The 23,100-nt window shown below is 39.1% G+C and overlaps 1 protein-coding gene across 3 annotated transcripts; it reads right to left on the reverse strand.

The window, feature by feature from the left end:
• Positions 1 to 526: 526 nt before the first annotated feature.
• On the reverse strand, positions 527 to 17,513 carry GOLGA7 (golgin A7). 3 transcript variants are annotated; one of them, XM_045997966.1, is made up of 6 exons: positions 17,490 to 17,513; positions 17,073 to 17,204; positions 11,486 to 11,638; positions 4,676 to 4,777; positions 3,542 to 3,609; positions 527 to 1,176 (listed from the first exon to the last, which is right to left on the reverse strand). In XM_045997966.1, exons 2-5 carry the CDS (start codon positions 17,181 to 17,183, stop codon positions 3,571 to 3,573), a joined length of 405 nt encoding a protein of 134 aa, XP_045853922.1. In that variant the 5' UTR covers positions 17,184 to 17,204; positions 17,490 to 17,513; the 3' UTR covers positions 527 to 1,176; positions 3,542 to 3,570. The 3 variants fall into 3 exon arrangements, with proteins under 3 accessions (XP_045853922.1, XP_045853920.1, XP_045853921.1); XM_045997964.1 differs by having other exon boundaries at positions 3,542 to 3,604; positions 17,490 to 17,512; XM_045997965.1 differs by lacking the exon at positions 17,490 to 17,513 and adding an exon at positions 17,439 to 17,485 and having other exon boundaries at positions 3,542 to 3,604.
• Between the last annotated feature and the right edge of the window lie 5,587 nt (positions 17,514 to 23,100).

Genomic DNA, 23,100 nt, shown 5'->3' on the forward strand with positions numbered 1-23,100 from the left:
AACTGTTTCATTCTCTCCTAATATATTTCTGAACTTTTTCCCAAAAACAGTGCTCTCAAACCCCAAAGATGAAGGAAGGGCATAAGAAACCCCGATACCAAGAACATACAGCCAAAAGAACTTGAAACACTGACTCAGACTTGAGAGTTTTAGTTGGAAATCATTGAACTTACTGTATTTGAACCAATCGTAAGATTTCTGTGCACTGAATACTGTATATGAGGAAAGTCTATGAATCATAAGGTTTGCCAGTAGGGACAGTTAAAAATTAGCAATATACAGTATTATTCCTATCAAATTTCTTTTCTCATAAGTTATATTTATAACAAAACTATAATTAAAATATTTATTATACTTGCTTATTACACATTCAGGGACACAGCAGGGACATTTATGTTTGATGGTTTAGCATCCACTTTATTGTGCTTACTTATTTTTGTAAGGAACACGCAACACATACTACATCTTCCCAACATTCAAGGTAATGCAATAATAACAAAATTCTCCAAAGAAAAATAACTGGAAATTGCATTAAATACTGCTTTAATTAGGAATAATTACTATCATAAAACAAATAACATCATACATTATTTTTCCAATGAGTTTCAGTTTAAGAAACTGAACAGCAGAAACAGATCTTTAAGATTTTAGTCATGGCAAAACTGGTAGTTCTTCGAAATCCGGGAGATGCATTAGCAAAACCACAGACACAGCCTACCTTTCACCAAAATCCTGGAGAAAAGCATTTTATGAATTTGAGGGAAATAAGACTGAACACTGGCGGAGATGTGACTTGAAGTCGAGAGCCACCTGGGAAGCTGGCCCAAGGAATGAAGGGAACCACTGGTACTGGTGGCAGGTAAGAAAGAAACTTTGTGTTGGGCTAACCAACGGCCTCTTTTATTAATGGCTTTGAATAAAAAAAGTGAAATGCTTCATTGTGTTTACTCAGAAACTAATCAAAAGATTACAGAGTCCTACACAATTTGGAGACACAAAGTGGATGCTGAGCGACTAGAGGTCACTCCAGGTGTGGAATTTTAGAAAGTTAGTCCTTGGAGTAAATGGCACCGTGGCTCTGGCAGCAGATACAAAGGAATGATGCTCTGGAGAGGAGGTAGGGGACACTCTGTGATCGGCCAGTGGATAGATGAGGGTCCCAGCTGGAGGTGGGATCTGTAGTCAGATGCGAAAAGTAGAAGTTTTAGAAAGGGATGCTAAAATAACCTCTAAAACATCTCTCCTACACCAGCTCAAAGGAGCTCCTCAGTTCTAACAGAATACTTGGGTCTGTACTAATTGACTAAGCAACCACATAGCTCAACAGTCTAGAAACACAAAATCTCTGAACAATCCTGTTACAAGAGGCAGGTAGCACAGCACAGGCTGAAGCAGCGAGTCTGGGGCCAGGCCACCTTGGCTGCTACCTACTAGCCTTCGGTCTTAGACAAGTAATTTGGGTTCTCTGTGCCTGACTCTCCTCATCTGAGAAAACTGGAATAATAGTACGTACCTTGTAGGGCCGCTGTGAAGATCAGTACTAGGCATTTAGAACAGTGCAGGTGCAGAACAACCACCCACAAAAGTTAGCTATTTTCATCAACACTCATTTATTGTGACCGAGTAATGATTATGTTCCATTTTTTAAATAAAGACGATTCAAGGAGAAAGCTCTGTCAGTCTTTAATAGAGTAATTTTAAACATCTTTAATAAAGGCCATTTCTATGATTTGTTTGTTTTTTGGTTAAATCATTAACTCTCGTGTAATTCTTCAACCTGCACACAAAACCTTAGAGACTTAAGAAAAACCACAGAACTGAATTAATTATTCTTACAGTATCTCCCCCTCCACCAAGACCTCTGCCCATACTAGATCCTGGGCCTGAGGAACACACAGCTCTAAACTGAACAGAAATATTTGCATTCATGAAACTATCCAGAAGTTCCTAATGTAAATCTTTCCCATTTCAAAATTTCACAGTTGCCTGGCTATTGATAGATTAGTCTCTGGTGTGTAATTGCTTAAAACCCCACACCACCCCGAAAAACATTACATTTAGCAATAATAGCTGCAAAATGAGTCATGACAAATGGGTTGTGCCAAGTCAAGGCAGCTGCAATTGATAAAACAAACTTATTCCAATGGCACATAACAAACCACACATTAAGGTTCCTGGTTGCTCCACTGAGAAGTGTCAGTTTGGAAATTGTACACGACAAAGTCTATGAGCAAGTAACACTAAGTGTTCCCAAACAAGACCTTTTTAAAGAAAGGAAACACATGGCAGAGGATATCATTATTTAGATTTTGGCTTTCTAAGTCAAAGAATTTAGGTGCCACTTTCACTAGTGCTAAAAGATGGCAGCTTTGGAATGTTGGTTGGTTTATAGGATCTGATAAATTGTACAGGGGTAGACAAAATGTATCTTTTAAGAAAGTCTTGAAAAAGAAAAGGGGAGGATAAACACTTAGAATAATCTGATGAACTCTTCCCTCTCCCCATGTTTCTTCTGCTGCAAGTACTTATAGGAAATATGGTGTAAAAACAGGGGTTTTATGGTTCACCAAATTTGGGTTCATATCCCAAACTGTGTTAAACTGAATGACTTTGAGAACACCACTTCATCTATTTGTACCTCGGTTTGCTCATCTCTAAAATGGAGGAAATACTCGGCACACTTTTTATAAGGAGACATACCATTCGCAGAACACCTGGCACAGAGCAGGTGCCCTCGAAATGGCAGTTATTATTATTGTTGCCCTTGGAAGGAGGAGGAGGTCTGGATCTGTTTCTGTGCTCCCTGTTAGTGACAAACACCTGCAAATAGTCAATTAGGAAAGTACAGCAGCAGAACACTCTTTGTAGAAAGTAGAAAGTATAAATGATTGGAACTGGCAGAAACAGTGCAGTATGATTTTCTGTTACTTAGAAGGCTGTACTAATGGACTATGGTTTCCACATGACTCTGCAACTACACTCCTATCAGTATTAACTGATTTGTTTCTCATTTCTTCAAGGTCATTATATGGATACAGAAGAACATAAATGTTCTAAACAAAAGAATTAAATTTATGGTTTTAACTACCAGGGTAAATTTTCTTCTATAGGGCAATGAAGCCACTTAAATAAAAGAAATAGTCAGAATCTACCCTCCACTCTGAAATATTTCTTTGGTTATTAAAGCCATTCATCATATAGGCAGGGCAATAGTGAAAATGACTTTTATTGCAAAATCCAAAATGATTTTTATATGCAAAATGTCTAGGATTGTTTTGAATATTAAAACAAGACCTCCTCCCCTGAAAAAACACCCGGCAAAACGAAGTAATAATAAAACCAGTCTGAAAACAATACAGAAGGGGAAAATCAGGATTAAATTCTAGATCACCAAATAGAACTTTGGGTTAAATATACATTTTAAATCTCAAGCCAATACACAGAATATGTCATTATCTAATCACTTATTTACCATGCAGGGAAGAAAACTCACGCATGCTACAAATGACAAAAACTGCATATAAGTCATATAATTTTTTACCTTTAATTCTATGGTTTATCTTCCACTGCTCATGCCTCTGTCTTCATAAATGGTGATTTCAATCTAAACAGCATAGCTGTTAAGAAAACACACTGGAGAATGGAACGTATAAAAGGGGACTGTGGCAAGAGATGTGAATGATCTGCGCAGACTTTGCTTTCAATTTCCTTCGCTCATTTTTGAATTATTAATAATTTCTCCTACTTAATTAAACATGATGCTTTCTCCAACTTGCAAAAAACTTTAAGAAATGTAACTGCCTGTAGTACTCTACATGTAATTCCCCACCCCCACCTCCACCCCCAAACGCTGTTTATTTTTTGGGAAAAAGAATTCTGAAAAAAGATGCTATGTCGTACAACTAGGGGGTTCTTAGTTGAGAATCAAAGAAGGTAATGAATTCAGGGGTTCAAAATGCCCTGTAGTTATCTGCAAACTTTTTCTTGGGAGAGGGTTCATGACCTCTAAGAGTTTAAGAACCACTGCCACAGAGTATAATAAAACTGCTGAAATTATTATCAGCCGGAAGGCCTGGGATTATCTGACCTCAGTTTTTAAAAAAATTTATTTTACTCATGATTCCAGTTATCAAGCTAAATTAGTTTTTTTGCAATTTTATTTACCTAATTCACTTAGTGAGTTTCAAAGCTTACTGCCTCTAAAAATATGCACAGTATGTCAAAGGTAATGAAATTATACATCTGGCAGCTGTAACTGATTTCAACTAGTCCAATGAACCCATGGAACTGCAATTCATTTGGATGACAAGTTTCACCACACATTATGAGTTTATGCATTTCAAAGAAGCTTTAGGTTCAGAGTTTCTGCAGCTGAAATGCATTACTCATGCCACCCCCATTATTACTACAAGATGCCCTCAGAACCACCAAGAAAGAAGGTAACCAGAATATTAAACAATCCAGAGACCTGCATGATGCAAAGGAAGGAGACGTGCTTTAAGAAAAATGTTGGAGACAGGAGGGTTATTGTAGGGTAGGTAAGCAATTCAGAGAAGGTTCCTAGGGCAAATACAAGAGAAGGGACCTAAATTCTCTCTAGTTGATGCCGAATAGTACCATCAAAATTTTCTTTTTATAGATATTTAGACTTTATGATCTGGACAAAAAAAGATACAACTCGAAGTCCTCTCTCAATGGGATCTGTCAGGAGGAGGCCTTGGGGAGCATATATCTTCTCATTCTGCTCTTGAATATATTTGGACACTTTCTTCAGAACCTGATGGAAGGAAATAGCATAGCTTTTAACAAATGTCATCAGATTTCCCATTAAGTATTAGCTGGATCTCAAAATACTCAGGCAGTGGAATTAGCTTTTAAAACAAGAAATGGATATTCGCGTGAAGGGACACAGCTGTGAGTATTTGGCACACACCGGTTGTGTACGACATATGGCACAGCCTGATGGACTCTGCAAGTCACACGATCTTCAATGCAGCCTAAGTACCAGTGCGTACAAAATCATGAGCGCCAGCCCCTCCTTCTTACCTGCTGTTGTCTCAATCCTGGATATAGAGAAATAAGTAGGTGATTGTATACACAAAAGTTGGTTGTACTTTTCTCTTTCCCACTCATTAAGTGTTGTTAATGTGACACCAAGGTACTTCTTGGCCATTCCCTTTAACACTTACGAACTGCTGCTTCTCTCTTTTGAATGTTTTCGTCAACTTTAAGTAATGATACAAAGTTGGCCCATTAACAAGAGACAGCCCAGTTAGTTTAAAACTCAGAAGTTTATTTCCTTTGTAAAGCATGTGACAGCTGCTATGGAGTTTCTGATGACAAGCATCTTATATCATTTCCACCACTGCATGTAACGCTACTCTGTAGTCTGCTCTTGTGTCCTTGATGGGAACTTTGGTTTGTAAGTTTAGAATTAAGGTTGTAAAAGTCAAAGCAAATGCAGACAAAAGCCAGATAGGATACAAAGGAACTTCTGGAAATTGCCAAATCTCTAGCTTTAATAAGGGCAATTCTGAGACAGATAAGGTAGAAGAAAATAAATCTTAGTAGCTATATACAAAATCAAAGAGTTACATGTTTTATTTCAGATTCAAAGTCATCATAACCTTTTTTTTGGCTCTAGTGTTCAAAAAGGCTTTGATCCAGTTCTTTAATTACTATATATTTCTTAGATTCATACTATCAGCATATGCTGAAATCTTGGATAAATGTGATCACGACATAAGGGAAAAAAACTGTATGAGAATAAAGTTAGAGATTAAGAAACAAATTAAGTGTGGGTCTATAATGTACTAGGGCAAACTAACAAAATTGGGATGCTACAATTTAGGTGCTGTAGTATAAGCTGATTTAGAATTTAAAACACTAAGTTTGCATAATGAATCTTCTTATTGAAGGAAAATAAAATTTAAGTTTATTCAAGTTGCATCTTTGGGAATACTAAATTTCATGTTCTAAAAGAGCATGATGTTATTAAAAGAGCAATCTGCAGGATTCTTCAGGTAGTGAATTAAGAATACCAATTCTAAAGAAAACATTTTTTTTTTCATCTAATTATCTGAAGTAATAATACAAGTATCATTCTCCTATTTTCAACTCTCAAAGAACTCGAGTGATGTTTGGTCTTTATGGGCAAAAAAGAAATCTTAAGCACTATCTTTCTATCAGTTTGTCAATCATGCTAAAATAACGAATAGAAGGAAGTAGCCCATAAAGGTGCCCAACTCAGGACCCTCAATCTTCTCTCCAATTTCTTCCTCAGCACACCTGCCAGAACTGGAAATTGGAGAGTTGGTCTACCCTTACTCCCATTCATTTCCACTAGGGGGTACAGTCAGAAAAGTGCTTGCATGGCTGGTTTCAAAGAAAGGATTCCTTCAGAACAGCTTTTCCTCCTCTCTCCTTGGGTACAGGTTACCAGCAAAGAAACAGCATGCCTTTATTTGATTCAAGGGTAACTCTGTTGTGCAAGGTTTTTATTTAAACGTTAGTTAATAACATTCATGTGCACTTAGGTATCAGTTCAGAAAGAAAACAATGTTTTCTTTTTGCATAAGCTCCAAATCCTCTTAAACCACTCTGGTGAAGGCAGGACTGTCTTAAACAAGATGCTCTTAAACTCTTAGTCTCTTTAGCAGCAAAAAAGCATTAACATGAGTAAACTCATACTGCATCACAGGCAGGACAAAGTAACGTTTTTACTCCAAGAAACTTTATGTTGACATTTTAGTCATAGTTTATTATTTTTGGTAAATCAATGTCAAAACAAACTATAATACTCGACAAAATTATCCGTTATCCTCAAACCCTCAATAAAACCTCAATCTCTATAATATTTACAAAGCTAAACACAATCAAACCTCAGTAAAGACTATTATCCTCCCTGAGAATATTAAACTGGAGATACCCTCAAGAAAAAATACAGACGTTCAAGGAAAAATATCCCAAGTGAAGCTAAGTGAGAACAGCAGGATCTTAGTACTTTCAGAAATAACTAGGTTGCTTCCAATTTATTCCTTTTACAGATTATAGCACATAAGCAGAAGGGATGTTATGAAAAAGGCAGACAGCTACTGAGAGGAGAAGCTTCTACAAACCCATTTGTTCCCTAATTATAATGGGCAGCAACAATAGAGAAATAACACTGAAGTCTTTATCTTCATTTTAAATCAATAAACAGCACATTATAGGAAAAAAAAGCATGATTGTTCTAGTGAGTTTTAAAAGGCTTATTTACAATTTCAAAAAATTTAACCCACATGACAAAGTGTAAGCACTGTATTTGGCTTACTATTTGCAGACTAAAAATTTTAGTGTTTAGAACAATACAGCCTAACTGACCCAATCCTGTTCTTTCATAAAGTGGAAAATAATAGTACAGAAATTCCTAAGGGACAAACTGGAGATTAGAAGGGCAGCTGTGTTCTAGTATCACTGTATCAAAACTACAAATATACATTTAATATTTTCTTTTAAAAGCATAAGTTTTAATTATCACCATTCCAGTTATTCATTTGGCATGATCTAGTTACTCATGTCTAGTTTCTAAAATAAAATCACCTACTTAAAAAAATGTGGCCACACCTTAAATTTTGGTCTCTTGATTAATTTTATTTGGTCCTTTTTTTTTTTTTTTTAAGATTTTATTTATTTATCTGAGAGAGCGCAGAGCAAGAGTACATGAGTGAGGCTGGGGAGGAGAGGGAGTAGCAGGCTCCCCACTGAGTAAGGAGCCCAATGTGAGCTCGATCCCAAGACCCCGAGGTCATGACCTGAACCAAAGGCTTAATGAACTGAGCCACCCAGGCGTCCCTAATTTTATTTGGTCTTTACTTGCTTTATAATACTCCGTATAAAGAAAGAAATATTGATTAGACTTACAAAGTAGTACCTTCTGTATCACCTATGAATCCAAGTTAAAAGATATGTTAGGACCAATTTCCCCTCTATTCCTGATACAGAGAACTTCAAGATTAATAATCAAAGGGATATTTATTTGTTGATTGTAGGCTCCATGCCCAAGGTGGGGCTTGAACTTACAATTCCGATATCACAAGCTGCATATGCTCTACCAAATGAGCCAGCCAGGTGCCCCCATAGTTAAAGGATTTTAATTAAAAGCTGCTAAATGTTTTAAGCAGCTAAATAAGTTAGCAGCTGCTAAAAAAGATAACTTACACCTGGAAAACATGTGTATGTGTGTGTGTGTGTATACATATATAAACACATTAGTGTGTGTATATACATATATATGTATATATACTAACTTAATTTTTAAATTCATCTTAAGAGAACACTATTATGCATTTACCATATGTGAGGAAATACATTAATTCTAACACCCATTTTACAGTTGAGAGAACTCAGGCTTAGAGAGATTAATTTGTCCATGATCCCATAATTAATGTAATTGACTTGGCTAGCACCCAATTACCAATTTCTTTTTACAACTGACTTTAGAAGGAAGTATCTATCTATTTCAGCAAATGCACATGGATAAATAAAAGTTAATTAAAATCTTATCAACAAATGTAAAAGCTATAGTGAAATGACAACTCAATTCTCTAATACTCCACTAAGCATGAACAAAATTCTCTAGAAGTTGTAATTCTACCTTAAATTGGTCATGTCCTACACTTCTTTAAATGATCATCCCCACATGGCCTAGTTTCCAGCCATATGAATTCAGCCCGACCCCCTCCTACTTCAGCTCCTCATCAAATCTTAGTTCCACTATCACCACTGTCCTTAATTTGTACCTCCTTCCATCTCTACTGCTCCCTTCCCTGTCCAAGCACTCATCTTCTCTTGCCTGGATTTCCATGGAGCATCCTACCTGGTTTCCTTACTTCCACTTTCATACCTTTTCCCCCCCCCTAAAGAGACTGCTTTAAAATGAATATCTGATCATATCACTCTCCCACTTAAAATCTTTGAGTAGTTTCCCCATTGCACTGAAAATAAAATCTGAACATCTTCTATGGACTACACACTCCTACATGCCAAGCTCCTCCTAACGTCTCCAAATTCGCCCATGGCCCCTCTCTCCACTCCTCTCCTTCCACACTGTTCTTCTCACAGTTCCCAGGACCCATCACGCTCTCTGGACCTTTGCAAACACTAATCTCTCTACCTGAATGGTCCCAGGATTTGCATTCTTCATGTAGCCACTTATAGGTTACCACTTCAGAGGCCTTTTCTGACCAATCTAAATTAGGTCTCTCCTAATATTTTCTATCACAGGAAAGTTTGTTTTCTTCAAGACGCTTATCACCATTTATAATTTAGTTGGTTTTGTTTCCTTTGCATCAGTCATTACCACTAAATTATAAATATCACAAGGTCAGCAATCATGTTTGCCCTATTCTGTTACATCCCTGGTACACTGTTTAGCACATTGTAGGCTTTCAGTAAATATTTACCAAGTGAATGAATGCCTTGTCCCTTCACTCAGTGAAGGTACTATTAAAGAGAAGCTGCAGACTGAAAGCTGATACTGATCCTTTAAAACTTCTGATTTTTGAATGTTGAACAGGAATGAAATCTCTGTTGAACAGGATCTGCTTCTCTGATGATATGGAAAAAAATACATTAACTACTAATTTAGTTATTTAAATATACCCTTTTAGTAACACTAAGTTCATGTCAGGATGCTAATGAAGCATATGGCAGTATTTTTAGCCATTAACTCAAAAATACTTCAGCTGCAACTGTATTTGCTTTCCACTATATAGAGTCCATGACAATCACAGGGACACTTCTATTAGGTGGGGTATAATCTGTAATACAGATTTCCTTATAGCATTTTAGTTGCGAAACATGCTCAAAGTTAAATGATACATTAGGGGTTTACTGTGATTAACTTAAATTCCTTCAAAACACATTCAGTGAGTGCCTAAAATATCTCAGGGCATGGTGGTGGGCATGAAGACGGACACAAAATGGTTAAAGCACTGTCCCTGACCCAAGAAAAATACATACTTGAAGGGCAAATGAGAATGTAAACTGCTACATTCCCAAGTCAAGACAGGTTAAGTGCCAGGAAAAGACATAGATAAAATATTGTGGGGATACAAACGTGAGAAAGAATTCTGATTTGAAGAGTAAGGAAAAGTGAGATGACAGGAGGATCGAATGGACTGGGGAGATTTGAACAAGGGAGAATAGCACTATAGGTGGAGGAAAACCTCAGAGGGTGTGCTTGTTGCCTGGCAAGAGAATGAGTCCGGCTGAAAGATAAAGTAAAGAAGGGGTGGGAGACAAAGCTGGAAAGGTAAGCTGGAGGTCACTTGGAGAAAGGGATTGGCCTTTATTCACTGTTAGTAAATGGGAAGCCAGGGAAGGCCTCTGACTTCGTAAGAGTACTAGAGGAAGTAATGCAGTGATTTTTGGTTTTTTTGAGTGCACACGAGTCAAGAGAGGGGCACAGCAGTAGAGAGAGAGAGAATCTCAAGCAGACTGTCTGTAAGTGCAGAGCCCGACACAGGGCTCAGTCCCAGGACCCCGAGATGACCTGAGCCCAAATCAAGAGCTAGAGGCTCAACTGACTGAGCCACCTCACTAACATAGTGTTTTATGAAGGCAGCAGCAGATGGTTTCGAAAAATAAGAGAATGGAAGAAATGAAACTTGTCAGACTATTTCAAATAGTCTGAGAGACAGGTAATAAGGGCACATATTAGAATAGTGGCAGAGGAAATCATGAAAAGTTAATGAATGAGAAAATGGAGATATTACAGCTTTGACAACTGATAATTTCTTCATCCTCCACACCTTAAGATGGTACTGAAAAAGGCAGGGTGCTATTACACAAAATGGGGAGGTGAGAGGTTTGCCTTTTGGATACCGAAGCTGAGAAGCTGGCAACACCAGATCCAGGAGGCAGCTGAAAAGAGAATATAAGAACTCAAGTCACAGGATAAAACTGAAGACAGAGACTTGGGGAAAACAAGAGGATTCCCAGAAAGCTATACAGAATGAGAATACAGATTTTCCACAGTCTTCTTTTTTTTTTTTTTTAATTTAATTTTTTTTTTTAAAGATTTTATTTATTTGACAGAGAGAGATCACAAGTAGACAGGCAGGCAGGGAGAGAGAGAGAGGGAAGCAGGCTCGCTGCTGAGCAGAGAGCCCGATGCGGGACTCGATCCCAGGACCCTGAGATCATGACCTGAGCCGAAGGCAGCGGCTTAACCCACTGAGCCACCCAGGCGCCCCCACAGTCTTCTTAAGTGTAAGCCAATTTGAATACTGGTATGTCAACTTGATGTTGACCGATGAATTTTGAGCAATTTCTGAAAGACTCAGGACTCTTTACTATGTGCTCTAGACACAGGAGCAACAACAAAATTTGAATTATTATTATTATACATGCTCCTTTAAGTTAAATGTCATCATGAAACATGTCAACAACTTACCTTTTTTTACGATTTTAAGAGATTTTGTGAAAACAAAGGTAGCCTTACCTTCTCATAATGAGTTTCCATGCATAAAAAGATGGTGTATGCTGTTAAACAAGCCAAACAGCCTTCAAGATAGGATTGGCCTCCAAGCTTCTCTGCTTCTGCATACAGGTTATTCAGAGTTCGAACTGTTTCTTCAAACTGCTGTCTATCAATCTGTATGGAAAAAAGAATTTAAAAATAAGTTTTGGAAAAAAAAGATCAACTACTCACTAATGCTTGCTATCACTAATTTGTTCTGCTATTTTGTCAACATTCTTATCCACTAGTTGGCAAACATTTTAGGTGATGAAATGCGGACCTATGTTACTAAAACTGCTTTTAGTCTTTGTTTAATCTTATCCCTCTGATGGACACTGGATAACTTCAAGACTCAAGACAGTATCTCTTTATTCTCTATACAGAGTATTAAGTAACTTCATAAAATGATACAACCCTGGGGTACCTGGGTGGCTCAGCTGACTGCGCGTCTGACTCTTGGTTCTGGCTCAGGTCATTCATTATCTCATGGGTCATGGGATCGAGCTCCATGTTGGGCTCTTGTGCTCAGTAGGGAGTCTGTTGGAGAGTCTCTCTCTCTCTCTCTCTCTCTATCCCTCTGCTACTGCCCTTCCCCCTTGGCCCCCGCTCTTAGAGAAAGATGAGTAAGACACTGTCTTAGTCCTCCAGGAGTTGACAGTCATGAAAGCAGAATAGGTATGTAAACATAAAAACATAATAAATTGACAAAGTGCTATGGTGGAGGCATATGGTGGGGGCACAAAAGGAAGGAGATGGTCTCTTTATCTCAAAAGAGCAGGTAATCTTATTATTTTTTAAAAGTTTTTATCTAAATTCCAATTAGTGTAATATTAGTTTCAGGTATACAAAAGAGTAATTCAACACTTTCATACAACACCTGATGATCATTACAAGGGCACTCCTAATTCCCATCACACATCTCACTGATCCCCCCCACCTACCTCCCTTCTGGTAACTGCCCATTTTGTTCTCTATAGTTCAGAGTCTGTTTCTTGGTTTGCCTCTCTCGCTCTTAAGAGCAAGTAATCTTAAATTGAGTCCCTAAACACTGGAATCTACTGAAAGTTCACACTGAGACAAAATCCCAAACTATCACACAAGTCTTCACACCAAGTCATTCCTATTACCTTTCTATTCAGTGACCTCACCATCTCACATTTACACTACCATTGTCATCCATCTTCACTCTAATCTCCTGCTTTCACGTTTTTCTCCTAACTTTGTAGATTTCAAACCTCAAAGCTGTACCTTACAACTTTTTTCCCATTAGTGGAGTATTTCATGTAACATTGTCATTCTTGGCAAAAAAAAGACAATTTATTTGTCCTTACTCTAGGCCTTCTCTCACACATTTGCTTTGCTCCTGAAAGGAGTAACTCCTTACATATAAATTCTATCTTTTATGAAGTCTTTTTTTTTGAGAGAGACTCTTAAAGCAGGCTCATGCTCAGTGTGGAGCCTGACATGGGGCTCAATCTCGCAACCCTGAAATCATGACCTGAGCCAAAAATCAAGAGTCAGAGGCTTAACCAACTGAGCCACACAGGTGCCCCACTTTTGTTAAGTCTTTCTATAGAAACAGACTGGGAAAAATGTAAAATAATTTCGATATGCAGTTTGAGACAAAAGAGACCCAAGAATATAAATTTTTTAAAATGTAAAACAATTGGGGCGCCTGTGTGGCTCAGTGGGTTAAGCCTCTGCCTTCGGCTCAGGTCATGCATGATCCCAGGGTTCTGGGATCAAGCTCCACATGGCTCTCTGCTCAGCGGGCAGCCTGCTTCCCCCCTCCTCCTCTGCCTGCTTGTGATCTCTCTCTCTGGCAAATAAATACATAAATCTTAAAAAAAAATGTGAAACAATTAATGATCATCACCTTTAAGCAGTTAAAATCCTTGAGTTAGAGGCAGCTGCAATTACTGTTTTGTCCTTTGTATGCAGAAACTATAGAGGACTCAAAGAGCCAATGGCATGAAAAACTTTAATGTAAACTTTAAAGTGGTGGCAGCTCTCCTGTTTTTCACAAAAGGAGCTACTTTTAATTTACCAGAATATTCAGAGTTTCTGACAAGGGTTGGGTGGGTGGAGATGGAGCTAGACGTCAGGGTAGCATTCCTGCACTGAGCCACCACTTGAAGAATGGTCATCTGGGGAATCTATGTCAGAGTTCTCATTCCCTGAAAATGGACTCTGTTCACTTCATGAACAAATATTTATAACAAACTGTTATCTGTACTAGTTATGGACAAGTTAACACCTTCAGTCTGTCACATTGGCAAATCCACAAAAGTCTAAATAATTTAAAAAAAGGCACATTTGATCTACCTAAAATGTTATGATCTGATAAGAAAAGTTCTATGAATTATTTACATTTCTTTGGATACAGTATGATTCAAAACCATGGGATCCAACCAGGAGACATTTTATTTCTTTCGGATCAGAATTACTAGTCATACCAGAAACATGAATTCTTAAAAAAGTTATTCCAAGATTATAGTGCTTTATAGGATGGAGGTAAATCATAGATCATTAAAAAAAAAAAAAATCCAACGTGAAGGATTTTTTTTTAAAAAGTTTAATAAAAAATTTAAAAAGTCAGTAATTTCTTTGAAAGATTACTAAAAAAGAAAAGAGGGTAAAAAGCATGCTAGGCAGCAGTAAAGGCAAAGGACATAACGTACAAGGGCTCAACAGAACAAATGTGGGCATTTTCCTTTCACTCCACTATGAAGAACACTTGTCAGTGTTGTCCTTTGGGTACTTGAAGACTGATATCAAAGCTACGTCAAAATTGGGAGATTTGTGAAGTGGGAGCCAAATATAAATTTGAAACAATAAACATTGAAAATCAGAAGGAAATAGGAATCAGACTCATTTTCCCAGAACTTCTGTTTCCTGAACTATGTGGTAGAAAGCATGGAGCTGAAGCTTAAAGTGATCATAAGTCAAAGGTAACAAGTCAAAGGTAATTTCCACCAACTAGGTGTAGACACGTATTTTTAAAGGTATGTAAGGGAACAAATGCTTCAATTATAGATCACTCATTTCTCTCCTACCAAGGATGCCTAACGTGTCTGTATTTTGGCTGAAGTGAGAAGAAAGCTTTCTTCAGGAACTGTCCTGACAACAAAGTACTTAAGCATCCAAGCATTACATTCTAACAGGCAACAGAAAAAGTAAACTTGTTAGGGGTGCCTGGGTGGCTCAGTTGTTAGGCATCTGCCTTCGGCTCAGGTCATGATACCAGGGTGCTGGGATCAAGTCCCATATATGGCTCCCTGCTTGGCAAGAAGCCTGCTTCTCCCTCTCCTACTGCCCCTGCTTGTGTTCCCTCTTTCGCTGTATCGCTGTCAAATAAATAAAAAATCTTAAAAAAAAAAAAAAGTAAATTGTTAACAGGCAGAACTTGTCCTTACTCCCAGATTAAAGGGTACAAATGTATGTGTGTTTAATGCTTTAAAGTAACACAAAACATTTGTATATTGGTTTCTTCCTCCATTAAATTGCCAAGTGTGATGTTCTCACAAGGAAAATCAGCCCCAGTGGCAGAGCAATCAGTAAATTTCTAGGGTAAGTCGTAGAGAAACAAAGACAGAAACCATTCAATTTTCCATCAAACAAAGCAAGGAAAATTTAAACCTGTAATTTAAATTTGATTTCAATGCATTAAAAGAAAAATCAAAGCTCTCCTAAGCAGTTTAAAGTATAAACTAGTGTTTTAACCCAAACATTTAAAAAAAGAAAAAAAAAAAAACCCAAACCCCTCAAAGACACAATTGAACATCACCAAATAACACTCCATATAGTACTCAGAGTCAGAAGCAGTTCTAGGCTATAATCTGAAGTTAAAGAAATAAAAGGACTACAGAATTTAGAAACATCAATTTCCTGTAACAATCAGTGGGTCTGTGACTACATTGTGTTTCTGTATTGACTATAAAATAAAGGCTCTACCACACACAGAGTGGATGGCTGATGTTTGATTCTGCATACATGTATTTGGCTCAGTTATGCACTGGAAGTTTGACTTTAAAACCTTTAAACAAAGGAATCTTGTAACATCCAAGTAAGTGTGGTAAATAGTTTACACTCTGATTTGAAAGTACATAAATAGTGTAAGAGTATAACAGGCTTACAAATAAAACGTTTGCTTCATTTCATACAAGCCCTAACATGTAAAATATGTTAACTGTGATGTTAAATTATTTTAAAAATAACATTCAGTAGCTCTTGCCAACAGGCAACTTGCTCAATTTCTACCTCTTGAACAACAGTGGAAATGGCCACCCAGTGTCCAGCTGAGTTAACCCAACAACGAGACAAACTGCAGCATTTATACGGCATTTCACAGACAAGTTACTCTACAAACCATCTTTATAAAGCATACTTGATCTTTCATTTGCACTTAAAGAAACATACTTAGGCCACTAACCTGACCACAGTAATAACTTAATGTTGAAGGACACTACAATTGATATACAGTGATTTTCCAAACTTGGCAATCAGGTAGAATCACCTACCTGTTACAAGCTGGTTTTAAAGGACTGCTACACATTTCTCTAGTACAGACTCATCTACACCCACTTATCCCATGACCAGTATTTCTTACTCCCACACCCACAGTGCACCTGATCACCTCAGTCCCTCACCCTCCTTACCAAGGTGAAAACAGCACAAAACCTGCTCCCATCTAACCAGAAACTGATCTCTAAAAAGGAAACAGAATGTAGAGTAACATGGATCAAAACCAAAAGATCTTTCTTCGGGTGGGTAAACACATGCAGGTACAAGAAAACACACACACATGCTCACTTCATTGCACTTTTAAAATACAATACAATGATATTCCCCCCCTCCCCCCTTTAGTCTGAAGACGGAGGAAACACAGCCCATTCTTCCATTTCTGTATGCAGGGTTGCCTAAGGGACCCATAACCTGATGCCAATTTTGATATGCAAGTCAACAAAACACAGGTGGTTCCCAGTGCTCGTAATTGGGGATGACAGGTATAAGGCCTTGTTCTGAGACCTTTCTATGTCCAGGCCAATCTAATGCTCTGCGTTTTTCAGGTTCCAAGAAGGCCTGTCTGTACTGTCTGACATAGCAACTTAATAAACCCTTTCTGCCGAGCAGTGCGACCAGCACAAGAGTCACAAAAGCCAGTCACGAGAATGATGATTACTCTTCCTGGCTAGGTAGGAAGATGCAGCTTACAACGTGCTGAGTTAGGTGCCTTGGAACCTCAGGAATTAGTTTCTCATCACTGCTGTCAATAACCCGGGATGGAGGTGGGAGGGGACAGCCGGGAAGAAGACGGCTGGCTGGGTACAGACTCCCGGCATGGGCGCCACAGAGTTCTACACGGTCATCACACCGGGGGCTTGGCCTTATTCGTCCTCCTCTAAGCACCATGTCTTGCTTAGTGGCCCCCTTCTGACCGAGGCTCCTTTGCCTGCCCCTCCCCAGAGCCGCAAGACACTCAGCGGGCCCGGTGTCGACCCATACTCCCTTCAGCCCCTGAAGAGCCTTCTGTCGCCCCAGAGCAGGTGCGGGGAGTCAGTCTACGTACCCGGTTCTCCAGCTCCGCGGGGAACTTGGTCTGGAACTGGCACCGTGTGCCACTGCTGTAGTCTCGCTGAATGAACACCTTCCCGGACACTGGCGCCTGCTGCGGCCTCATGGCGAGGACAGGACGGGCGCACTGCGGGTTCGGGGTCGAGAGGGGGGGGTAGTGGAACACCAACCACGGGTCAGATCCCCGGCCTGGACCCAAGACTCCAGCCCGCCAGCCCCCCAGCCGCCCCACGGGCCAAAGCGGCCCAAGGCCTCCCCCGCCCCACTTCCTTCACCCATACTGTCACCGCAGGCCTTTAGCTACAGCCCCGGCCCAGGCCCCGCGCCCCCCACAACCCGGTTCGGCCCGGGAAACACGAACCCGCCTCCTCTGCCCTCCAGCTGCACTCGCACCGCCCACGTCGTCACTTACGGCCTGCCGCAAAAGGCCTCTTTCCCCGCCCCTCAGCTCGGCCTCCTGCTTCAAGGCCAGGGCCCACCCTCTCTCCGGCCGTAAAGCGACTCTGGTGAGGCTGCGCGGTGCTGCGTAGAGGCACGCCCAGGGGGCGGGGCCCGGGCCGATTCAGCCTCCCGTCCCGCCCGGAGGAGTCAACACGGAAGGAAAAGGCTGGACTGGGAGGCGTGAGGCATTGGGAAGAACTGTGGAGGTTGGAGTCTCCTGGTGGTTGCGGAGGTCCAAGACTCGGGACTTCCCCGTTGTGTCATATCCGTGTTGTGTCATTTCCCTAGCGATGGTCGAGGTAGTTTTTAAATCACTGATGTAAGGCGTTATTTTCACTCTTGATTGGATGTCCTAGCTTATACGTGGGGCACCACCCGACTTTACACAAAAACTGCTGCAAAACACAAATTTGGAGATGGAAGCAGAGCTCTAGGGGCCCTTTTGGCAAGGGGGCGGGAGAAAGAGAGGACAAAGAACCTGCTTGGGCTTTATTATCAAGATCCCTCCTCCAAAATCTCTGAGGTGTAACCGTTCCTCCTACCCCAAAGATTTTCATCCAGCGTTCCAGTCTACATCCTTCAGGTGGCCTGAAAGGACCAGCGGTTCTCCTTTCCTTGACCCCTGGCGCTCTCACTTAGCATGTTTTTGCGAGGCAAAGAAACCCCCGTTACCCTTGTCTGCTGGTGCTCGGGTGACAGAACTTGTTTGCACCACTGTTTCATCCTGCCTTATATATATTTAAAAAAAATTCTTTTACTGTATTTTAAAAAGTTTTATGGAAGTATAAATAGCATATTTATATAATATGCTATTAATATAATATATAATATTAATATATACAACAAACGGAGCATATTTGAAGTGAACAATGTAGTAAGTTCTGACATAATGCATACAACCATGAAATCATCATCTTCAGGTTGTGAACATTTATCATCCTCAAAACGTTCCTTTTGCTCCTTTGTAATTCCTCTGTCCTGACCTTACCCAGCTCCTTTTCCAGAGGCACTGATCTGCTTTCTGTTACTATTTATCAGTTTGCATTTCCTTGAATGTTATATAAGATGAATCACACAGAATGTACTTTTTTGTTGTTGTTGTTAGTTTGTTTGACTTCTTTCGCATAGACATTATTTGGAGATTCATCTGTTGTTGTGTTATCAAGAATTCATTCATTTTGGTTGTTGGATAGTATTCCACTGTACGGGTATCCTATAGTTTGTTTATTCATTCATCTCTTGATGGACGTTTAAGTTGCTTCTGCTTTGGGGCTATTACAGATAAGTTGCTATTGGACATTCATCTACAAGTCTTTATACAGACATATGATTTCATTTCTCTTCAGCAAATATCTAATGTTTAACGTTTTAGGAAACTGCCGAACTGTTTTCCAAAGTGGTTGTACCATTTTACGTCTCCACCCCAGGGGATGAGAGTTGCTCTACATCTTTGCCAGCTCGTGTGTAGAGGGATCTTCTTGTGCTTATAAATTTCATTTTTCCATGACTAATGATTTTGAACATCTTTTCATGTACTTATTTGCCATCCCTATATCTTCTTTGATGAAGTATCTGTTCAAGTCTTTTTGCAATTTGTTTGTGTTTGTTTTCCTATTAATGAGTTTTGAGGGTTTTTAATGTAATCTAGAGAAAAGTCCTGTATCAGCTATATGATTTGCAATCTTTTTTTCCCCTCCCTGTGGCTTGCGTTTTCACTCTCTTAACATATCCTTGGGTTTGCGGGCCTTAGGGTGCAGACATATCTTGGGGAGGGCAATATTCTGCCTATCACAGGTATGGATTTAGGTCAATTTTTCCCCCTTATATAATTATCCAGTTATTCCAGCACCATTTGTTGAAAAGACTTCTTTCTCTACTTCATTGCCTTTGTAGCTGTGTCAAAAATCAGTTGTTTGTGTCTGTGTGTGGCCATTTCTGGATTTTCTATTCCATTCCATTGTCTGACCCTGTTGTACATTAAATGTCTACTAGTGTTTGTCTCTAAAATTGATGCTTCTTTACTGATTCAGTAGAAGTTGTTTTCCTACATACTCAATATTTGCATTTGGGCACATCCTCAAACAGGTAGAAGAGTCTCAACTCTTGAACTAGCAGTCTAGGGGAGTAGACGAAGAAACAGCTTTCATACATTGTGTAAAAGGATAGTATTTCTGAAATATTTTTCTGTATATTTTGTCTTTAACTTGAGGTTTTTCCCTGTAGCCCCTGACCACTAAGCCTAGGTGGTGAAACAGTTCATTCACTCATTCATTCATTTTGCCCCAGGAAACAGGAGGGAAAGTACAATCCAATTGTTGATACTTGAGAAGAACCTGGGTGAAGTAGGAATAGAAAGGCAGTAAGTCTTATTACAGTTGTGTCTACTCTCCTTCCCATACATTCATATGTCTATGATCTTTCAGGAAGAACGTGGGAGTGAGGGATAGTGGACACATTGAGGGTGCTAGGGCAGGGTACTTTGCTCAATGCTTCTCAAGATTTAGGCCAGAAGTCCCTCTTTTGGCATAGAATGGGAAAACCGGAGCAACACAGGTGCCATACAGGTAGCAGATGAGAGCTAAGGCTGGTGGGCTAGAGATAGTGCCTCCAAATATCCTATTCTGTAGTCTGGGAAAATCAGAGCACCGTATGTGGAAGTGCCAAGAGATCCAGTGACATGGAAGAAGCCTGGATGGGAATAAGGAGGCTGAAGAATGGAAGGACCTATGGCTGGCCATGCAGACTTCCACATTGCAGGCAGCAGGATGTTCAAAAGGATCAGGTGGCTTTTGCCATGCCTCACTGAATAGCAGCACAAGATTCCTGGAGACTAGGCAGTGCAAGCCAGACTCAAGATGTTGCCAGTACAGTAACCCAGTTCTCTTTCCCGCAAATCAGAATGATATACAAACTCTTCTAGGACTTGGATTTTCTCCAGGAGGAAGAGGAACTCAAAATTGACTGATCTCAAAACCTAACCCATATTTTAAAAATGCTTGGAAGGGAAGTTTTCTTGAATGGACAAATTTAAGGTTCTCCCCCCGGCTCTTGCTACAAAATAGGAGGAAAGAGAATAAAGAGAAAATAAAGTTCTATTTCTTTAGCACACCTATCCCAGCCTATAAATTTTACCTCTTACAACCCACATCTGGAAAGCTGTTCCCCAAAGTTGTGAAATCTGATCTTCCATACAAATAGGCTTTAGCTGGGTGAGGTGGACTCTCTACTGACTTATGCTTCTTTTGGGCCTGGTGATTGCGGCTGAGGTTTTGTTCTACCAAATTACTGAGGGAGGTAGAAGTGTGACTATGCAACTGTTTTTCTCCAGGCAAAATTAGTTAAGACTGATCACTGATATACTTTTACGCAGTGGCTCCCAAGCTGCTTTTCTGCCAGAAAATCAGATATTAGGAGTGCCTGATAGATGCCAATCACTTTGAAGAAACATTTTCTTAGTTATGCTTAGATGAATGACATGGTATAGATAAAACATTTCAGTTTCTATCAGTCTTCATTTTCCTCTTCCTTCTTCTCCTTCTTCCCTTCCGCTGTCTCTTCTCCTTCAGTCGATTTACTGTTAGTGGTATTGAGTGGTCTGTAATGGTTTCAACCTATTCTAGGCGGTTGAACACATTTTGGAATTTCATACTATTAATTCAGATTTAGTTAGCATATTTGGTTTTAGTCATCAGAGAAACCAATAACCATGGTGAGAAGCTGCCCTTAAGAAAAGAATCCAAATAATTCCCTTGCCTTATAGCAGAAACTTCACTGGTAGATTTCTAAGGACTCTAGGAAAGATTTCATAAATTTTTCACATACTGACCTTTTAATGCCTAATCTAGTTTCCTTCTCTGGTTTAAACCATTTCCCTTGGCCCATATTTAGCTAGGAGCTTCAGTTGTCTGTTTATTTCTGAAGATTAGTTTTTCTATGTTCCAGTCATAGCCTTGCTCCCCTGCTTGGAAGAATAGAACATCTTCCTAACATCTCCTGGATCGAACTCCAGTGTTAAATCAACTGATTTTACATAATTTAATCACATGGCTCTTTTTTTCTCTTACACAACCCTTTCATTTTTAGTCAGACTACTTGTTTACTAACTTTCTGGGATCCTCTCGTATTCCCTCTACTGTATCTTCGCTTCTCCGTTCTGCCTCCTGGAGTGAACCCTGACATTTTCTTAGCCTAAATTAAATCTTATTCTCTCCATACTCACTTCACATTCGTTGTGTTGTTCATGCATTCACTAACAAATTCGTTTACCAGATTTCCCGCCTTTTTTTGGAGCTTTGGTGAGTTGCAATTGTATATACTTTGTATATATTCATTTGCATATATATAAAGTGTACAATGTGATGATTTGACATGTGTATAACTTGTGAAATGATTACCACAATTGGGTTAATTAATATATCTATCTCCTCACATAGCAACCTTGTGTGTTTGTGTTTGTGAATGTGTGGTGAGAATGCTTAAGGTCTATTCTCTTAAGCAAATTCTAAGTATGTGACATGTAATTATTAACTATAGTCACCATGCTGCATATTAGATTCCCAGAGCTTATTCCTCTTATAACCTTTTCTTGTACCCTTCGATCAGCTTCTCCCCATCTCCTTGACCTCTAACCCCTTGACCTCTAACCCCTGGTAATCACCATCATACTTAGTCTCTGTTTCTGTGAGCTAGACGTTTTATTTTTATTTTTTTAAGATTCCACATAACAGTGAAATCATACAGTATTTGTCTTTCTTTTTGGCTGATGTAATTTACCATAATGTCCCTTAAATTCATTTAGGTTGTTGCAAATGGCAGGATTTTCTCATGACTGAATATATTATTCACATCATAATAATATATATAAAACATTTTCTTTATCCATTTACTTGACTATGGACATATAGGTTTTTTTAATATCATGAGTACTGTGACCAATGCTGCAATTAACATAGGAGCACAGTTATCTCTTTGAGATACTGATTTCATTTGCTTTGGATATATACACAGAAGAAGGATTGCTAGATCATACAGTAGTTCTATTTTTAATTTTTTGTGGAAACTCCATCCTGCTTTTCATAGTGGTTGTACCAACGTATATTCTCATCAACAGTGTGGAAGTTCTTTTGTGGACAAAAGAACATTGTTCTTTTGTCCACATCCTTGTCAGCACTAGTTATCTGCTGTCTTTTGATAAAAGCCATTCTAACAGTTATGAGATATTATCTCATTGTGGTTTTGATTTGCATATCCGGGGCGATTGATGATGTTGAGCAACTTTTCATGTACCTGTAGGCCATTATGTGTCTCTTTTTGGAAAATATCTATTCTGGTCCTTTGCCCATTTTATAATTGGATTATTTATTTTTTTGCTATTGAGCTGTATGAGTTCTTTATATATTTTGAATATTAAACCCATATCAAATATATGGTTTGCAAATATTTTCTCTTACTGTGTAGATTGCTTTTTTAATTTATTGTTTTCTTTTGCCATGCAGAAGCCCTTTAGTTTGAGGTAGTCCCATCTGTTTATTTTTGCTTTTCTTGCTGTGCTTTTGTTGTCATATTCAAGAAATCATTGCCAA

Source organism: Meles meles, chromosome 2 (genome assembly GCF_922984935.1).
Source record: "Meles meles chromosome 2, mMelMel3.1 paternal haplotype, whole genome shotgun sequence".
NCBI classification, from domain to species: domain Eukaryota; kingdom Metazoa; phylum Chordata; class Mammalia; order Carnivora; family Mustelidae; genus Meles; species Meles meles.

Coding starts and splice junctions, on each gene's coding strand:
- GOLGA7 (XM_045997964.1), bottom strand. CDS start 17,183: ATGAGGCCGCAGCAGGCGCCAGTGTCCGGGAAGGTGTTCATTCAGCGA. Junction 4,778..11,485: donor TGGAAACTCATTATGAGAAG/GTAAGGCTACCT, acceptor TCCTTCCATCAG/GTTCTGAAGAAAGTGTCCAA. Junction 3,605..4,675: donor TTGAGAGAGGACTTCGAGTT/GTATCTTTTTTT, acceptor TATGCTGTTTAG/ATTGAAATCACCATTTATGA.